General features: G+C 39.8%; 1 protein-coding gene across 7 annotated transcripts in view; it reads left to right on the top strand.

The window, feature by feature from the left end:
• Positions 1-20,651, top strand: part of PRKAG2 (protein kinase AMP-activated non-catalytic subunit gamma 2) — a 223,293-nt gene that overhangs the window by 181,254 nt on the left and 21,388 nt on the right. For 6 of the 7 annotated variants that reach the window (XM_037386868.1, XM_037386869.1, XM_037386871.1 and 3 more), the window contains one exon: positions 8,932-9,041. In XM_037386868.1, coding sequence (XP_037242765.1) covers positions 8,932-9,041 — 110 coding nt within the window. Of the gene's footprint in view, positions 1-4,083; positions 4,106-8,931; positions 9,042-20,651 lie in introns of those variants that run through there. The other variant, XM_037386874.1, reaches the window with a different exon arrangement.

Here is a 20,651-nt window from a genome sequence, read left to right as displayed (position 1 = left end):
TATGTACCTAAGAATTCTGACTGGTTTTTAATTAGTTTAGCTCTCTTTTGACTGGTACTGTATCTTCTCCTTCCTGAGCTTGCGAGGTTCAGGAACGTTTTTTTTAACTAGAGTGATTCCTGTGTACACATGTAATAACCTGCTGTCTCTGCATCAAGCAACTCCTTGTGACAAGGGGAGAAAACATCTTAGTTGCCTTAATGATCTAAAGTGACTGAACATTTGCACAAACTCTAGAACTCAAAAGACATACTAAAAGGTGTGCAAAAATAAGGTGTAAATACAAGCAATCCTGAACTTTGTTAGGAGTGTCTTAAGCAATTATGGATATAATGATTGAACTGAAATGTTTCAAGATGTGTTGTGGTTTCTTTTAGCTTGTCACTATTATTAGAAACTATTAAACTTTTTCTGAAGACTCGAGCAACAAAAGTGTGCGCTTCTCTATCCAATTTTATTTACCTGTTGATGTACCTATTCTCCCTCTTACTTTATGTACCTCTAGACCCTCTTCCTATTTGTAGGATGAGATAGTTAGCAGGGTAGAGCTTGCTTACTCAAATGTTGCCCTTGTGTGCTCACACTTTTTAAAATCCTATTCTTCCTGTCAGATCATGTATTCTTCCTGTAATATGTAATTGAATTAATCTTGGATCATTGAAGGAGCTTCTGATACTCATCTCTAGATACACTTCCTATCACTTCTTTGTATCAGAGTATCTTACATCTGTAAAGTTACTATGATCTTTCTTTAGCCGCCAGCTCATGCATTCCTTTAGATCCGGGTGGGAAATGTTCAATCTGCAACATCCATATCATATAGCCTGTGGCTGCATGAATAATGCTACTGTGTAACTTTAATGTGTGGTCTGCCAGGATATTTTAAAGCTCTTTGCAGTTTTCAGGAAGAAAAAAAAAATCTTGTCTCTGTCACTACATCCTCTCTTCTGGTTCCTTGCGTTTGAAATCCTTTCAGCTTATGATGGAATAGTCAACTCCTGTCACTGTCATCTTATTACTTCCTACATATTAACTTCAAAACTGTTTGGGGGTTTTTGCCCTCTAAAATTGGAAGTAGCGCTTTGCTAGCTGTGGTTGCCATCTCTGCAACAAAGTTGTGCTGATCATGTTCTAAAAACTTAATGATGATTTATCTCCTGCCACTTCAAATAGGCATCCTTGTAATCATCTCTTCTTGCTTTTTCCATTTATTTGTTTTTACCACTCGGGCTTACCCTGTGACTGATTGCATGAATGGTTATTTTGGTGGGGTAATTTTTTTGCTGAGTAAAGTTCCATCTTGAATAAACAGAAATCAAATGATACAGTACAATATAATTTTTCTTTTCTGTGTTTGCCTTTTTGAAACTATGTTGTTATTCTTCTCCTACCCAGTCTGACATTGGTTTGGCTTCTGGTGTCTTGTTTCTTGTCCACTGTTTTCAGTGTTCTTGGCTCTTTAACAGAGAGCTCAGCAGGCTGAAAAGTCATGCCCTCTTACTGCATTATTCTGTGACAAAACTTCAGTTTCTTGTTCTTCTATCCCTCAGGTCCCATGCTTTTCACAGAATATACCATATACACTTCAGTTTGTATATCTTTCAAACTTACCTAAAAATCTAACGAGTTAGTCGTACTTCTTTTATAGAAGGTGGGTTGAATTAAAGCTGTTGATTGGGATCACAGCAACATACTGTACACAGTGTAGTACCAGATTCCTTCTCAAAATCTGTTCCTGTCCGTCCCTTAGCTGAGGAATGCCGATAAAATCCTACCAGAACATTTGATTCCTGGAACACTGTTCCTGAAATCCCACTTCATTCAGATGCTTCAATTTCTCTGGAAAATCATGTTTCTGGGGCTGTTGGTGAGCTTGTAGAGACATCTGAGGAATAGTTTGTTGTTCTTGCTATGTAGTATCACTGTTGCTCTTGGAATGTATTAACTATATCCATCCCGGATGTTTTTTTAGATCTGTTAGAAGTGGTGTGTAAATGACTTAGACTAGAACTGCTGCCGTCTGAAAGCTGTGGGAGAGGTTACTCAGGATATTAAGGAACTTAGTAAGTTCAGACTAGGGGTGAACAGAGACTTTATAGCCTTTTGGTGACAACTTTCAGATAAAAATGCAGGCAGAAGAACAATTTACAAGGTTAATGACATCTTTACCTATTGTATACTCTAGCAAGAGTTATCTATAACAGTAGGGAGAGAGGGTAACTTGCACTGGCTTATTTAAGTGATTAGTGACCCTGGTGTCTTCTGGCACCATTTGGCATAGCTAAGCTGATCTCATGGCTAGCTGCCACAGTAAGGATGGTTCCTTGTACTGTATAGCTTCTAGTGTAGGGAAAGGGCAGGAAAAATCTGCTTGCCGCACACCTAGGTGTGGTAGCTGAATGGACCTAAAACTGACACTGTCAGGAAGCCAATAACTTGTGACAAATTCAGCTTTTCCAGCCAGCTTGTGAAATAGTTCTGTGTAAATTCAGAAGCTGTTTGAGGGAGGGAATGGAACCACACAGCCAGTGCGTAGGGATCAGTGGCTGCTGCTACTGTGCTGCTGCTTATGCTGCTGTGAAGTCACATCTTTAGACCTGGCCTTTCAAAAGGTAGAGTTATTCTGTATTTCCTGACAAAGGAGTGTTGGCTAGGGGTGTGAAAAACTTCTCTTTCGAATTGTAGCTTAAGCCAGGTGTACGTGTACAACTCTCCAGCTCTTGTTTTCATGTGGTGTATGTTTGTCTAAGTTCTTTTTTTATTTCTATGTTAACAAAAGATTTAATTATTTTACTTGATTAATTGATATAAGAGAGAATAGCATAGAGTGCTTTTGTTGGAATAATACCTCTTTTAGTAAAATTTATGGGTATAATTATACCAATAAACTGCATAATATACATAATGTATTGGTGTTGGATCAGTTCTGTAGTAAACATTGGGATGAAAAATACCTTTTGTTTCTAACTGTAACATTTTCATTCTCTGGCATGTGAAATGTGATATTAAACATATTACCTGACTTTTTTTAGAATAGCAGTGTGACTTGGAGTAACCTAAAGTACAGGTATGTATGTGTGCAGTAACTGAAAATAATTTTTCCTTTCCAGTAACTAGGCTATTTAGTACATAAGAATATCACAAAAGTACATTTCTACTCCCTTCTCCATTTCCTTTTATCCACCATCTGAACTGGCTGAGGGGAGATGGTTATGCTAATAGTAATTAAGCTGAAGAGTCTAGTGTTGGGTGCTGGGAGTGCTTAGCTCCTGCTGCTGTAAGAAAACTCTAAGCTTTTAAAGTTGCACAGTTTCCCCAGCTGGCTCTGATTAAAAATCAGGGAGGATTGTGGAATTATTTTGTATATATGTGGTTCTGTCTTCCTCTAAGTTGTTCACCTAGCTAGACAGCTGAGAGTATTTTTTTGCATACTGCTGCCGGCTGTTTTTTTTTAAAAGAGCTTTTAAAAAATTGGCAGTTTATGTCATAGTGAAGTTAGAAGTGACAGTTTCACAAACACTTGTTTAGGTCCATAAGAAGAGTTCTTTGTGTGCTTCAAATGAGAATTACTAGAGTTACCAACTCTCAATCTAACCAGGAGGAGCAGGGGTTCTATAGAGAGCTGCAGCAGCATGGCTGTGGTCTGTGGTGGAATTAACTCTTTAAAGCAGTCTCTGTGGAACCCTATGGCCTCCTTTCCAACACTTCTGAAACCACAGACTAAACTTGAAATGTGACTGGATATCAGTAGAGAAATACAAGGAACGTGATACAGCTATAATACAAAGTACAAGGTCATTATTTTGTATTGTTGAAATTAGGAAGCACATATCGTGCAGGATTTTGTTATTAGGCCAGCTCAGTATGAATATAGCCCAGAAGTACAGCCTGTGGTTTGCAGGCAACACTTCTGAGGAGCTCTCTGTAGGTTTTTTTATGTCACAGTATTTGGAAGCTTTTCAATATGTGTTGACTATATGTGTTACTGCATGTTCATGTTCTCCATCTGCAGGCGCTTCTTTTTTCTCTTCTTTTTCTTCTTTTGAAGGCCATGAAATTCTGAGGGAAAAGCTACAGTAGAAAAGCACCCTGCATGGTGGCAAAGGTATGAGTGGAACTGAAGGCATCTGTGCAGTAGATCTCTGAGGAAATGGCTTCAGTAATGCTGCAGAAGTTTCCCTGTCATTTATGAGGAGTATTCAGATAGTAGTTCTACCTTAGGGCTCTGTAGACAGTTACACTTAGTACCAAGTCCCACTGCAATCTCTGAGTCAGTATGGCTGAATAGTTAATCTGTTAAAAAAAAAAACAAACACAAAAAAGCTGTCATGTTTTTGTAAATAATATTTACTGACTGAAATAAAAAGATAAAGCATGTCTCATTTTATAGTGAAGGGTGGGAGAAAGGAAGGGAGTAAAAATCATTTGGTCTTAAGTGAGCGAGATTGGGGAGTAGAGTGGAAGAAATACAAATCTTTAAAGGTTCTCTACCTGTAGGAATAAGTAAAATGCCAATGAAGAGAGATAATTTACTCTGGCTGTATGGCAAGGTTCAGGTGTTAAACTTCCAGGTGACTTCTGTTTGTGCTCTATTAGAAATTGGCAAAAACAGCACTGGGGATTTGGATTTGTTTTGCCTTCACCTTGACTTGGGGAGAGGGGGTGCACAGAGAATGTCCACTTGCAAAATAACTTTCAGATGAATATTCAAGAAATAAGCTTTCATGCATGAACGCCTGCATGGAAGTACACATTCAACTACTTATTAGTGGACTCTTCTCCTCCCCTGATCTTGCTCTAGATTAAGATACCTCCTGCTGGGAATCTGTTCTGTCTGTGAGCCAGTTAACTTCCAGGTCATGAGCTGTAGAAAACTGAGGTTTGACTGGAGGCAGGGCCCTAAGTCTTGGTCTGCACCTAAGCTAAGCTCCTGCAAATGTACTGCCTTTGCCATGCATGGCAATTGTCGTTGATTAGTGCCTTTCCATCTTCCCACTCCCTGCAAGAGTCGCTGCAGAAGCAATATGAGAAAGGCATACATTGGGCATCTGCCCATGGCAGAAGGAATACAATTCACGGGAATGTCAAGGACAAACAGTGCTTAGCGCAGTTGTGATGGCAGTTCAGCTTCCAAGGAGGAGGAAGACTTGCTCAGAAAGTCCCTGATCTAAGAAGTTGGGCTTTAGCATGTGGGCCTTCTCCTCTGTGGCCCATCAGTGTAACATAGCTTAGGACATTTAAGCATTAAATTAATGTAACTGGGGCTTCTGTGAATGAGGCTTCTTATGCAAATCTAATTTTGGATACCTCAGTCACTTCCTCAGGCAAGAGCAGAGATTTTTACGTCACCTCTTGTTAATATAGTACACCCTTGTCATACCAACATCTGAATATCTTAATGACTTTATGGTGAACGAATGGCCAGTATATGTTCATAACTCCTGCATGTTGGGTGGATGATCTGTTATGCAGATCAGAGGTGACATGCAGAAACTGAGTGAGATTTTAAGTTGAGCTCAAAAGCATCTGTCCTTGTGCTTCCGAAGGGAGTACAGCTTTGCAGGTACTGGTTGAGACTGCAGAAGCTTAATAGTAGCCAGAAAGGATGAGCATTTATCAGAAAAACAAGTGAGACTGGAACTAGAAAATTAATAGGTAATAAAGTACAAATATTCTAATGGAGATTAAGTTATTTATATTCAGTTACTTGTATTTACAGCACAGTGATGGTTGGATGCAACCAAAAGCAGTAAGTTTGTCTTCTGAAACATGAGAGAAACTGTGGAAATGATTATGCCCTGTCCACTTGTGCTGTGCATGAAAGATGAGTGTGAATGCACCCCTGAGATGTCCTCAGCCTTCAGCTTGAGAGACCTTTTCTCCTTTGAGCAGCTGTATATTCATAATGCACATACAATACCTGTGCAGAGAATTAGGCTACAGCGTCTGTTTAGTGATCCCAAGGAGCTGAAGGTATTAGAAGGTCTTAAATATCCTTTCCAACAGACACCTGATGAAATCACGTAGAGCATATGAGTTAAATCAGTGCTGCTTGTGCTTTTCATGTTTACTTAGTAACTAATAAAGCAGTGCATTATACTTCTTTATAATTTAAGGATCTTTGGTAGAAATAAACCTCAGTTTCAGCTGGACAATTGAATCCTTGTTCGGCTCCTGCCAGTGTTTCCTGCTCTTTATATGGGTGTTAAACAGTGCTCAGAGATAGCCATCTTGTGCTTCTGAATATTTTTAACTGTAACTTTCCAGATTCAGTTTAGGAAGTGGTTGTTTTGTGGTGCTTTCTCTGAGTTGGAAAATAATGTAGAATGAGATAGCACCTAACTGTTCCCAAGAACACGAAGTGGATGAAGATTGTTGAGGTCCAGCTGAAACTGTGTTTGAGAGTGGGAGTGTATGGTAAATGAAAGAAGGATTTATAGGCGCTTCACTGCTGGTCAATACAGAGTTCATAACTGTGGCTGCCGTTAACAGCCTTACCTAATTAAACCTGGCAACATGTCCTGCTTCACCATTACAGCACATGCTATTGTGATACATTACATTTACATAGTTGTTGGTGAGTTGTCAAAACTGTATTGAGGAATGATGCACTTTGCTAAGAGTGTAAATTTTTTGCAGCTAAAAATAGTTGTTTGGTTTGTAGTTCAACTACTATTTGAGGTGTTCTATGCTTGTTTCTACCTGTAGTATACTTTAAAGTTGCATTGTTAAGGCTATAGACTCAATAGAAAGAACAGATTCAGAATTAGAATAGTAACTTCCCTGGGTACACATGCTTGTAGTAGTTTCTGGGTATTTGGTGAAGGTTGTGGAGAACCTCTCTTTCAGTCAACATGGGGAATAGACTTGGTCTGCAGGTGACTCGGGACTTGGACTGCTGTCTTGCCGGCTGCACCAGTTGGAATGTATCTGATGAAAGAGGCAGGGGACCGAAATTGGAAGAAACTAGTTTTGTCCTGTTCTGTAGGCTAACTGTTGCAGTTCTTGTAGCACTGGGGAAAGACATAACAGTACAGTGTGTCTCGAATGGTTACAGATCATGTTGGTAGCCAGTCTTACTTGCTGATGATTGCACTTACCATTTCAAGTGCAGGTACTCATTGTGTACTGTCCCATGGAAAAAATTGAGATTAACGTAAATAAGGATTCTGATACTGTACAGAGGGATTGTGTTAGTGGTTGTGGAAGCAACCGTAACTTCCTAAAGACCAGAGTTCTTGGTGTGTCGCCTGAATGTTCTCATGATACTGTTCTTAATGCTTAGTATCTCGTTCCCTCCCCGCTTGTGGTTTAAAAAAAACAACCACACAAAAAGAAACCCCCACAAAAAATCCCAACAACTCACTCTTATCACAGGATCATTAAATTTCTATCTTACAGACAGTAGCTGTTAATGCTATCGGAGAGGTTAAAGGATTATAAGCTGTTAGTATATTACGGAGTTATATAAAAGTTTCTTTGCCACAAACTACCCTTTTTAACCTCTTCTATACGTTCCCTTGATGAGTCAGTACCTCAGTACCAGTTCCCCTTTGGGATCATCTCATAAAGGTTGCTTCCTACCAGCATTGTCCAATTCGGTCTACCTAGGCCTTTCCCTATCAGTTTGCTCCCATGGTTTCTTAATCTCTTACCAATTTTTCTTATCTCCTGCTGTTTTCACTTTTGGTTCTGACATTTATAGGAGCATAAATCCAACATTATTTTTTTTTCCTTCTGCTTCCTCCTCAGTCAACTCTCTTCCGTATTCCTATGGAACTTTTATTTCACATTCCTTGTGTTTCAGTGGAGAAAAAGCACTTTTTTTTTTAAGAGTAATGAGAGCTGGAGATTAAAGACTTGCTTAGTACGTAAAAGAGGCTGCCTTTGTCATGGAGTAGCCTCTTGCAGGGGAGGTCCAGCTTTGCTTCTGTAGGATTGGACTAAAGAAGCTGTGCTGAGTCACTTTGTGGAAGTGACAAATTATTTTTCCAGTGCTAGATGATTAATTTCGAGCAAATCCAGTTCTTCAATGATGAGTAGGTATTTCAAGGGTTTTTTTTGTTTGTTTTCTTTTTTCTCCATGCTTCAGAAGTTTTAACATATGACCAAGTTTCTGTGCATTATTACAGGGTCTAAAGGGTGCATATCTGATGCAGGGGTTAACCATGACCAGGTTTTAATTACCTGCTGTAAAGAATGGAGGGCCAGACTGCTTTAAAAAAAAAAAAAAAAAAAGTTAACATACCTGAGTAGATCTAAAGAATATATGCATCTGAACTCTGACAAACGCTAAGTAAATTTAAATTAGTATGGACTGGATTGCATGTCCTTGCTGCAGACATGCCACACTAAAACCATTCCAGCCAAGTGGGTTTATATTAAAAAAAAAAAAAGTTTATTTATAAAGTGTTGATTTCATGATGCTGTATGTGAAGTAGCCTGAAGAGAATGGAACTGATTACATAATTTGCCTGCTGTCTCTTTAGAAAATACAAAATTACTATGTGAAAAGTGGACTGGAGAGAGATGAAATTAGAGAAATACTAATTTAAGGAGCTTGAGTTAAGCCTGACACTGCTTGAGTTTTAAACTGTTTTCTTCTGTACATAACTAGAGTTCAGATGCATAGTCCAATAGTTTGCTGTTAGAAAACCAAGGTATTTTTTTTTAGCTATAAAGCTTCAGTGCAGAAGTCTTTTCTCATCAAGGAAGAACAATGCATTTTGTCTTTATTCGATTCAATTTGAAAGGAAAGATGAGTCTGAAATGCAGAGCGCAAAACTATGACTGTCTGTCCAGATCTGAAAGTGTGTATTTGAGTTTTGCTTTAGGGTTATCCATCTGCAGTGGTGTTTAGTTGATGTGGCATGTGTTTTACTTTTTTTTTAAGGTTACTTAAATAAAACAACATAATGTTTTTACTTACAGCACTTGAAGAATCGGAAAGTGACATTTATGTGCGATTCATGAGGTCACACAAGTGTTACGATATTGTTCCAACAAGTTCTAAGCTTGTTGTTTTCGACACTACGCTACAAGTGAGTATTCTGCTTTCAGTCTGCCTTTGCTTGCAGTTAATTATTTTTTAAATGAGTATTTCCTGAGTGTTAAACTTGATCTCTTGGAGAGAGATTCTCCTGTAATGCTGCACTTTGACTGTACAAAACCATATTGCTTAAACTGTATCTTTTGTGTTATATTAGAGGAGGAGCTGGGGGAAGACTTACTAGCAAAAGAGAAAGAGAGGATATAATTTGATTTTCAGTTGGAATCACTATCTAAAAAGCTTTCAGATGAGCCCAAACTTACATTGGCTTCTTCATGGCTATCAAAATTTACTTAAAGACATTTTGTGTAAAGGTCCCTGTGCAACAGCTAAAGAGTATCCAGGTGTTTTGAGACTGTTCCCAGTATACTAGTAAGACAACTTAGGACTAAAATGGATGGCTTAATTCTGCAAATTATTATATTCTCCAGAAAAATTTTGTTTTCAGTTTCTCATTTTGCTTTTAATCAGTAAATCATCTGCTAGACTCTTGGCTCTGTCTGAAGAGTTTGTTTGCCAAAAGAAGGCATTAGCTGCCTGCTATAGAGAGAGACTAATCTGTTCTGCAGTGTGGTAGAAAGCTGTGGCTTTCTTTTTGTTTCCTGGATTTTGCAGTTGGTGTTTTTTGGCTTGCTTTGGTTTTTGTTTTTTCGGTGTTGTGTTTTTTTTTTTTTTAAAATGCCCCAATTCTGGCTTAACTAAGCCCATGAAGTAATTTTGGTCTGGAATGTACTCAATTATACTTCAGCTTTCCACAGTCAGAGACAGCCATGTAATAAATAGCTACCTAGTGCCAAAATATTCACAGAACCATCTTGCGTATCAGGTAGTGGTATATAGTGGTAGATTGGGTGCTGTGAGCTAAAAGTTGGAAAGCCTGCATTGCGCAGCAAGGCAAAGGAATGGGGTGGATCAAGAGCACTGCACACCTATTAGTCTGTTTATACAATGACCAACAGCATCCTTAAGTTCTGCAGCATGGCTAAAAGCACTGGAGCTTCAGTTATTGCTCACTACAAAAAAAGCAACTTCAGCAGTGGACTTTTTCGATTATCCAGGCATCTCACTAGTGAGGGAGTTTCCTTCATCTCTTGACCCTGTTTAGACTGAGTGCACTGAGGCTTCAATGTGTTGCCAAATACTTTGGCTGGGTCCTTCAAGGTAAGTATCCTAGCCAGTACTAGTATTGTGTTAAAACTTAAGCAGGGCTGTGGTTAAGTTTCTGCCCGTGCGCCAAAGGACCTCCTGCTGCTGATTTGGTAGCCAAGAAGGTAATGCTGAATGTAACAGCTGGTCATCAGTGTCTCATGTCAGATTATTTGCTCCTTTACCCAGAAAACCAGACTTCTTCTGGAAACTTTTTATCTTTAAGCACCTTTGTATCAATGGAACAATCACTTTTATTTCCCTAGAGTTCTTCCATGTGCTTTATTGGACACCGGATTTTGTAGTGAAAAGACACCTGATCTGTGATTAGAGATGGAAAAAGGTAGTGTGTAGTCTTAGTGGAAGAGCTTTTGAGTACAGACACATCAGTTCTAAGATGTTCACATTACTGATTTTCTTTATATATACCACTTCTTGACTGATTTAGTCTTCCAATTGCATCTGCTCTTGCATTTCACCAGTCACATGGACTCTGATTGTGCAAGCACTGTAAGCTCTAATGAAGAGTATCCATTATATTTAGATACAATACTAACAAATACTTTTTGCAACATTCCTTTTCAGAGATTTCTTTCTCTGTGTCTCAGAAGCTTGCTTTTTTGGAAGGTTGATAGTGTTGACTTTTTCACCACCTTGGAGGGGAAAAGTTCTGCGGTTTTTCCTTCTGGCCAAAAGAGCATGACTGTCAAATCTGGACTAAGGAATTCAGACCTCTGACCTGAAAGGTCAAATTTGTGATGGTGTTTACTGTCATTCTTTCAGCTCTTCTCAAAGACTATTAGCTTCCTTTTGGTTCCAGGGGATATTTATTCTTACACTATGAGATAATCTGGTGGGAGTTGGTACCTGCAGCTTGTTGGCATGACCCACAACCTGTTGAGTTCTCAGCTGTCAGTGATCACCCGGGTAAAGGCTTGAGCTCAGTCAGTCACAGTTGGAAAGATGAATTTTCTTCCACGAACCAGTTAATCCTGGGGCCATGGAGGCAGGTCACTCGTTCCTTTTGGATTCCCCAGATCTCTGTGAATTAAATAAAATCATGTTGGATAACCAGTTTTCATTGCTGGAGCTGTGTTGAGATAATGCTATTAACGTAAAGAAGTTGGAGTTTCGTCTCCAGTTGGTAAGCCAGTGTGAGGTAGTACTTGCAGAATCAGAGTGTGAGAGAATGAACCTTGTGAATTTTTACTGTAAAGGAAAACGGGTAGCTTCATGGTAATGGAAAAAACTTTCAACAACACTCCACCAAAATCCCTGGTTTATTTGGGATCCCTAATGATGGTCATGGGTTGCAGCTGGAGAACAAGGCATGCTTTGATTTATGATCATGGGGTAATTTCTCAGTCTGCTTCTCCAGCTATTTGAAAGCAGTGATGGTAGAAGAGGAGTCTGTAGTTACTCATTCAGACTCTAGTATATGACAAATGTGGACCGTGTTTTGAACCTGGATTACTGAGGTAGTTTGGGATTTTTTCTCCAAACTGCATTTTTTGGACTCTGCACCATTCCTTTAATCCCAATTTGCATAGCACTTAATTTATAATAAATGTAATATTATTATAAAGCAGTAGCCCTCTTCCAGCACTGGCACTCTCTTCCAACTTTTCAAGTTCTGCAAAACTAGGAAACTATGGGCTTATTCAAGAAAACATAAAGCAGGTTGATCCGAATGCTCATCCTGGGCTGTACTGCTAGGAGGTCTTCTAAATACTTCTCTTCAGTATTTCCCTTTGTAGTTCTTTTCCTAGCACCTTGTATTAATATTACACCTTCAGTATCTTCGAAACATTTTGTTTCTTCAGTTTGATCAGTGTGGCTGGTGCACATACATGTATCTGGAATATAAAAATAGAACAGCTTTTCTTTAAACAGCTGAATAAGTAAATGGTGGAGAACATACCTAGTAAGGGTAGTCAAACAAACACTTCCAAAATGTTTTTTGTGTTTTAATTTTTAAAATATAAATTACTTATTTTCCAGTACTTCAGGACTTTGTATCAGCTTTTATTTTGAGAACGTGGTACGCAGCTTTGTGGAACATGCAGTGTCTGTGAATTCTTTCAAACAGAGAGGATTATGCAGATACTTGGCTTTCTTGGATCTGTTTCACCCCTACCCACATCACTGTTTCTCCTAATTAAAAAAAAAAAAAAAAAAAAAAAAAAAGCCTGGTGCCTTGAAAAGATTCTCCAAAGATTTGAATTCAGGTTCTTAATGCTAGAGCTAAAACGGAATATATACAGGCTCGCTTTTTGCCTCCGTTAGTATAAGCTAGTAGCAATCAATGGAAGAGGAAATAAAAATGGAGCGGTTATGTGTTCCAATGGCAACCTTTGAAAGATTCTGCCGTTGGATTTTTATTTGACTGCAGTATCCCGTCTCCCTCTACTGGTCAGCAGTCACAGCACACATCGCGTATTTCTACCCTGGAAAATTATTTATGAGATACTGTGGAAAGTATTCTAAAACTGTTATTAGCTGTGGGAAAACTGGAGATGTGAACTTATATAATGTGGCATAAGTCATACAGCTCAAGCAGCATCTATTCATAAAAGTAAATGTTTAGTCTTGGTGTCTTTGAGTGATTTAGTGTAGAGATTTGTAAGGAATCTTGTTTTAACCCAGAGTAAAAGAGAAGATGGTAAGGTGCCGTTGCTTTGGAAACAGAGGCAAGGCCTTAAACAGTAGAAATAGTAGCTAATAAAGGCATGGGCTGACTGCCGCCTCAGCCCTGCTTAATTGTCAGTCAGAAGGCATGGGGGCCTCTCAATTCCAGCAGCTACCAAACTTCTGGCTGCTTCTAGTGCTAGCACACCGCTCTGGTCCTGCATGTCAGGAATACACCTGTGCAGCTGGCACCTACGCTCAGCTGTTGTGAAAGCAGTGCTATATCCCATGTGCTCCCGTCAGGCAGCACATCCTGTAAGGGAAGACTGTGTTGTGCTTCAGCCAGAGAATGTGCCACTTGGTACAGGCTTGAGCAACATCTGTACTAAATAAATAAATGTACGGAGCCAAGGTCTGTTTACCTGCTTGAGGTCCACTGGCACAGCTCAGTTTGCCCTAGTACAGCTTGGCTTCTATTTCCCTCAAAACAGGGTATCTGCATGTAGTCTGCCTGTCTGAAACTGCCCCTAGCCTGCAGTGAACCCTGAGAAGTGGCAGATACTGCCTGGGAGAATGCTAGCTGGCACAGTTCTCTAAATTTAGACTTGACAGTGAACTGTTCTTTCACCCTTTTACTTTATTAATACAGATGTAGCCTTAAGTATTTGCTCCTCATAAATATCTATAGAATCATACTGAACTCCAGGGCTGTGGCTTTTCCCTGCCTATGACCCACAAGTACTCCTCGTTTGTGACAAGCTTCAGGCTTTTCCATTCCCAGAGAAGATGCTATCTTTGCCTGACGCACATTAAGGAAACTTCTAAAATTCCGATCTGACCAGGAAGGGAGTCAAGAGACAATTAGATATTATGAGCTATCCTGTGAAGTTTGGTAATTTGACTCTGTGGATGGTGGGGAAACTGGGCAAGTTGCAACAGTGTGTGGATAAACTGTCTTTCTAATATCTTGCATATCTCCCAAGATGCAAACGACAGGAGAACAAATGCTTCACAGCCCCCTGCTTTGAGGGAGTTAGGAGGGTTGTCCCCTGAAGGGCTACTCTGAATGAGCATTCATTTGCTGTTCTTCATTCTAATTATTCAATAAATGGATCTGGATTATTATAATAGACTCCAGGAAAACACTACTGAGCTGAATGCAGGTTTACTGGTTACCAGCTTGTGTCTTCAGCACAGTATTGGAGTACTCTGCAAGTGTTAATGCATTTAATGTGGCAGTGACCTGGGGAAATAAGGTGACATCCAGATCTGCCTTTACTTTCTGTGTTGGTTTTAACTTGTATCAGGTGCATACTGTGACACAGGAATCTGATCTTCTCTTTTCCTTTGAAGCTGATACTAATGCTTTGAAGGAAAATAAGAATTTTAGTAATTCCTGTGTTAAGTTCAAATGTCAACAAAATATAGCACTGTTTACATTCTGTCATTGGATTACTTTTGTCTGACATCATCTACTAATGTGATGGGTTTTTTTCCTTGTTACTGCATACGCTTGACTTTGTGACGTTTTCTTTAGAAACCAATACATTTCCCCCCCATGCTGAAGGAAATAAATGGTTCTTACCTAGCTTAGAGCAGTCTCTGAAGCTTCATTCCATAAGCTTACTTAAGGCCAGATTTTTGTCTGACCTTCAAACAAATTTATTCATTTGTTTTGTCTTTGCCTAGCCTACATAAAGATGAGAAGGATTAGCTTATTTTGTAGTGCAGAGCAACTAATCCTTCAAGAGGAATGTAAGAGGTAGGTATAAGACAGGGACTTCCCTGCTCTGTGTCAAGCAGCCATCTGCAGTCCCAGGATTGGTGCGTTATCAGATGTAGTGGCTGTGTCAGTGTCTTGTGAAGTTTGTATAAACTCGTGAGGTGAAAAGCTCTGTCTAACCTTTGGCTAAATTATATTCTTCCCTGTTAAAAGTAAATTTGTGTTTTAATACTAAAACATATGTGGCTTTTGCTCACCCTGGCCTTGAAGCTTTTTTAAAGTATTTGTCCAGCACTAATCATAAACTAAAAAAATGACGTTAATGTAGAAACAGTCATCAAAAAAAAGCTTTCAGAATCCTGAAGACTCTCTCCTCTTACATCCTCAAGAAATCTGGGACAATTGCATGACTTGAAGGGTAGATGAGCCTTTCTGATTAATGAAATTATCTAAGTTGGTAATGGACCTGATTAGTGTAGGCTTTGTCAGTAACTGTCACATGCTAGTAAGAGCTCAAATACTTATTTTCCAACCACAAAACTAGAAAGATATTTGGAACAATCTTCTGGAAACTTCTTTAGTGGTTTATCAAGCTGGAAGTAAGTGTAACTTCTAACTTTGGCAGAGCATGCAGTGGAGTTCATATTAGAAGAGTGGAAGAGGATTCATATTTCTCTTCCTTCTGCTGACTGTTCAGTTAATGGAATTATTATTCTTGTTCTTTCCAGGTCATTCTTGACTGGGGTGTTGCCAACACGGTAATAAGATAGACCAGGCTTCCAGGAAGAATGCTCTAGAATCTTTTGCTTCCAGAAGCACACAGCAGACTCCATGTCTGCTGTCACAACAGAGTTCTCTCAGCTTTACAAAAGGATTGACTGTCTGCTCCTTAATGGGCTTTGAGGTTTTTTTATGTCAAAGTTGCTAAATTTTAAATTAATATACTGTCTGCATTTCTGAGGACTGTGCATATCCCTCCCTGCTTACCTGTCCCACAGAACTTAAGAGAATAATGTAATTTAGCTTCTAACTGGCATGTGGGCTGAGGCAGTTGAGCAGGCCACATAAAATCTTCCTCCACTGAGATCAGGCTGGAATCAGTAGCATAATATGGGAAGACTCTTGGGTTTTTTTCAGAGCTGCTCCTGTTGCTTGCACGTGGCAAACAGAGGAGCGCAATTCCTGCAGCTCTTAAAAACAATAGGAAGCATTCATTCCTGGATCTTGGCAGAAGATAATATGTACCAATTAGGCAGAAATTTCGTGGTCTGCACAGGGGATAGGTAAGGTGTTTGTGCTTGGCTGAGTAAAGTCATGCATCACTCTTCTTGCCTTCACCACCCCACTACCACTTTTTCTGGTAAGATCTTAATCTTACAGAAAGAATTTCTGTACCCTTCCCAGTGCAGTTGGTCCCAATGGCTCTGCCTATGAGGCTTACCCTAATGTCTTACCCTTAGCCCATTGTGGCATGAAATTGAGTAGCAGAAATTCTGGTCTGAAGTGATTGATTTATTTTATTTTTTTTAATTCCCTTTTCTGCCCCCACCCCACCTCCCTCCCCTGCTCCAAACCAGCTGTGCTGCTTTTTTTTTTTTACTGGAATGGTTAGGTTTCTCTCAAACAGCAGATGGAAGTAAGTAGCAGCAGAGGACCTTATTGAGATGAAATAATAAGAGTTGGCTGTAATCATGAACCAGAGGCTATCTGGAAAAGGTCCTGATGAAATCAGGATGTATGTGATGTTAGAGGTAGAAGGAGAGCCCTTAATTGCTAGCTACAGTGTGGGCCTGTTGGCATAGAGTATCAGTTGAGGTCTCAGTTTGGTGTCTTCAGTTGGACTGGGACCTTTTCGTGTGGATGTGGTGTGGGGGCGACTTTTGCAGGTGGACGTAGTACCTGCGGTCTAGGGAGAAATCTAGAACATGTGTCTTCATACTTGGGGATAAGACACTACCTGTTATTTTTGGGGCTTGGCTTGGGTCTGAAGGGTATTACTCCATCAGCTCTTAACTTTTACTAAGCACTCTATGGGCATTAGTAGTATATCACCTACCAGGAGTGTTCCCTTTCCATCTCCTGTGAATGGAGAAGAGAACTGAATTTTGATCTGGTTTCATGTAAGCTAGAGGAGCTACTTGTGGTTGATAATGGGCTGGGATTTTTCAGATGTTAAAGCGAAGGTGTCTTTTCAGTTAATAACAGGTTTGTCCAATTTTACTCTACTTGAGGATGTGATAAGATAAAGGAGGAAATTCTTCTCTTCTAGACCTGCTTGGTCCTTGCCCTAGGCAAAAGTTTTTATTGTTCAGTTCTCAAGTAGCCTTTTTTTTTTTTTCAAAGGCATAGTCCTTCAAGGAGGAAATGCTTCTACCAAATTCATAGACCAAAGAAAAAAATAATTGGAAAATTAAATTTGAATGCAGCAGTCATCATGTTGAAGTGGTTGGTTTAGTCTTGCATACCGGTTTAGTCCCTCCAGACAAGCCAATCTATGGAAACACTGAATTTATATGTATGTACTACAAAAGAGGTTTTTAACTTTTCAGCATAGCTCCTTTACAGGACTGCAGTTTTCTGTAACTTGAAAAGATATCTGAATTGGACATTACAGCTTTATTTGAAGAAGAGGAAATGGAATCACAAGCTAATGTTTAATATCCTTCCTGATATTTTGATGGCCACTGTTTGGGAAACATAAAGACAGAACAATTAATGATCCCCTTAAAAAAAAAAAAAGGCAATTCCTGTGAAAACTTGAACTGTTTTCTGATAGTAGGTATCATCCCTAGATTACGAGTTAGGAGAAACGGGTTTTTTTAGTTTCCTCTTGACTGCTTAGAAAGCTGATGTGGAGATTCTCTGGAAAATTGGTCCACCTCCCTGAAATTTAGATCTTGCATTTTGGAAAAATTACCTTCTCATTTGAAGGTGTTTAATTGTCATTGCCATCTGGGTGTGAATTGCTTCAAAGCAAAAGTGCATGACGTATTTGGAAAATATTTAGCTTGTACTGCTTTCTTATTATCAAGGTGGTAATCATGAGATCTGGGGATGAATGCTGGATTCCTTGATTCCAATTTAGTTCACCAGATTTTCCAGGCCATAGAAATAAATCTTTGAAGGTGATGCTGACAGTGTAGAAGAGGAGGGTTGGCCAAAGAGCTTTCTGTGGCAAAGTTGTATTTTTGACTTAGTATTGTGTTTTTTTCTATGTTCCCAAATACTGTATCGCAAGCCACTGTCCAGGTGAAAATTGAGTGGTTAGCCTCGTCCCGTGGACTGTATTGCATTACCTGGGATGTGAAGCCTTTCAGTAGAAGCTGAGCGTGAATAAGGGGCAAAAAAACAGTGTGAGCACTTCCAGTCATTGTTGAAGAGTATTTTTCAGATAAGAAAATACTATAACTTGATGGACCTGAGGGTGGACTTGTACCCTCTTTGACACTGTGTTAGTATCACTCAAGTAGTTAGTTACGTTGTTTTGCCTCTTTGCTGGCTGAAGTTGTCAGACAAGTACACAAAACCAGTGATTAATTCCTTGTATGAGATCTGCCTTACAGCCTCTGATGCAGAAGAAGCACTACCTGAAATCCTACTGATGTGAGGGAGTAGCAGAGCAGGCATGTTATAAACTTGTCTTATTGCAGCTAGATCATCAGGCTTACCTCTCCCTCATACACTGTAGTTGTGACTCTTCAGGTTTTTTTCCCCTCTCTTGGAGATCTGCCAGGATTTGGGCAGCCAGAGAGCTTGCCATGCTGCTTATAGAAATATGGTCTTGTTTATATTGGGCTAGTAACTGTTGCCTCATTCCTTACATTTTCACATCAAAAGCGTTTGAGAGTCATCAGCTCATAAACACGTTTAGACCAAGGGAGTAAAGTGTGGGCTGCCCAGTTTTTATGCAATACAAAGGTCACAGCAGAGGGCTGATGGTTTGCCTGGCACAACAAAGACCAGTTGTGCTACTCCTGGTAGTCTTACTTTGTAAGAACTATTGAAATGCAAGTGTTTAGCCTCTAAGAGAGAAGTCTTGGGGTAACTTCTGTGCCTTTTTACTCTAGCGGTGAGAACAGAGACTATTCTAGAGTGACTTTGTCATATTTGCTCAAATTGTGAAGATGTATATGCTGTTACCCTTTGAAAATGGGAAACTTTTTCCGCTTTACCAGGGACCCATTGAGAAGCCACTCCGTGCCTTGCAATTTCATACCTGGAACATGCGAGTATGTGGGTATATGAGTTTGACCTTCTGTGGTGGTACTTCAGCTGTTCTTACCAATTTGCTAAGACTGAATGCCTTCCTCTTACAAACTTCCTTCAACTACGTATCAAACTTTGTATTTTGTTATGCTAGGAAGGGTTACTGTTTCTCAGTGATTGCCTAAAAGATTTGGTTTTGCTACTGTAGTCCGCATGACTGGCGGTTTTGAGGCTTGTGTTCCTCTATATTTTGTAGCCCTTAAAAATCATAATGAGACAACATTGGGAATTTGTCAACTTATCCAGTGAAAATGAAGATGAATGTTCGAGGTCACCTTTGAGCATCCATCTATCAGGAATCAGAGATGATGGAAGTGCTAAGTATCACCTGGGTCTGATACTGCTTCTGTTGGAGCTCTGTGCCAAAAGATGAAAGGACCTTCTTCCTTTCTATTCTGATCTGATAAAATAGACATTACTTGGGGTTAAATTAGCGCCTTTTCAGGCAAGTAAAGCTAACGCCCTGGTGTTGGTTAGTACAGTGAAAGATGAGGCAAGAGAGGTACATGTTTATCATCTTGCCCTTGCATGACAACCATAGCACAGAAGTTCTGGTAGACCTTCTAACACTGTCCATGCTACTAGTCCTTTGTATCATCCTCTTGCTTGGTACTGGCACATCTGAAGGTGTTCCATAATTATGTTTGTTCTGTTGCCTTCCGGCTTTTCCAAGTTAAGTTTGGCATTGAGGCAATAGTGCCAAGTCCTGTATCAGCACAGCAGCATTATCTACTGGACTCAGCACTGACCGTTTAGCGCTAGGAACTGACACGGCTCTTCTCTCTCAGCACCTTGTCAAGGACAAGAACCTTTTCGCAAGCCAAATGAAACAAGTGATTGCAACAGTAGCAGTCATCCTTCTTACCTTATGGGGCAGTCCTGGAAGACAAGTTTGAAACCCACTGGTCACTTATGTATGTAGTTAAAGTTTCCATAACATAGTGTTAGGTAAAACAAAATAAAAGGAGAGGGGTGTGCACACAATGACTTTTTGGCAACAAGCTCATCCTCACTTTTCCTTTCAGATGCTTCCCTCATTCACAGATGTTTACATCGGAGAGCATTTCTGCAAGGAATTGTAAGATTACTGGTCTGGTATTGCATAATGAGGACTGTCCCTTTCAGTATTGTCAGTGAGGAAAACCTTCTTCTGTAGTCTGGTAAAATCCTCTGTCTGCTACCACCATTACTGGTGTCACTGCCCTGTAATCAAGCAATTTTGGACCTCAATGACCATAAGGGACAAGGTTTTCCAAACATTCTACTACCTGAAAAGCAGGACTTCCTATGTATGGGTCTAACTCTCCCTTTCTTGGTAATGACTGTTATATTGGAAGAGGCTATGTCCTCCTTAAGACTTACAGTGGAAACATTTGAATGGTCTACAGAAGTGATGACCTCTGGAAGTCCTGACTAACCTAAATTAGTCTGTTCTTTTATTCAGCATATTCACAGTAGGTGTAATGAGTTCCTGTAGTAAGAAAACCTTCTGTTTTGCTCGCTGTAGTGTGATAGCAGCTGTTGTTGACATGATCTATGATACCTGTAGGATTTCAGCTACTGTGTTCCTTTGCTTTAGTATGGCCTTTCAGCTTAAGGGGCAGAATGTTGGAGAAGACAAGTAGTCACATGAAGTGGTATTCCTCATCTAATTCTAAATGTCTAGACTTCTTATAGTAGTGAGGGGAGGACATGGCATCTATGGGATACAACTTAATCCCTGTCTATGGCTGGTGAGTCATGCCACAGAAATGCCCGTTTGCCCTGGTTGGCTGTGAAGAGGTGCAGTAAATATGGAAGCTAAGCATATGTATCAGAACAACCTCTGAATTTGGGCAG

Source organism: Falco rusticolus, chromosome 4 (genome assembly GCF_015220075.1).
Source record: "Falco rusticolus isolate bFalRus1 chromosome 4, bFalRus1.pri, whole genome shotgun sequence".
In the NCBI taxonomy this organism is placed as follows: domain Eukaryota; kingdom Metazoa; phylum Chordata; class Aves; order Falconiformes; family Falconidae; genus Falco; species Falco rusticolus.
The sequence above is the reverse complement of the archived record's forward strand: the minus strand, read 5'-3'. Positions and strand labels throughout refer to the sequence as shown.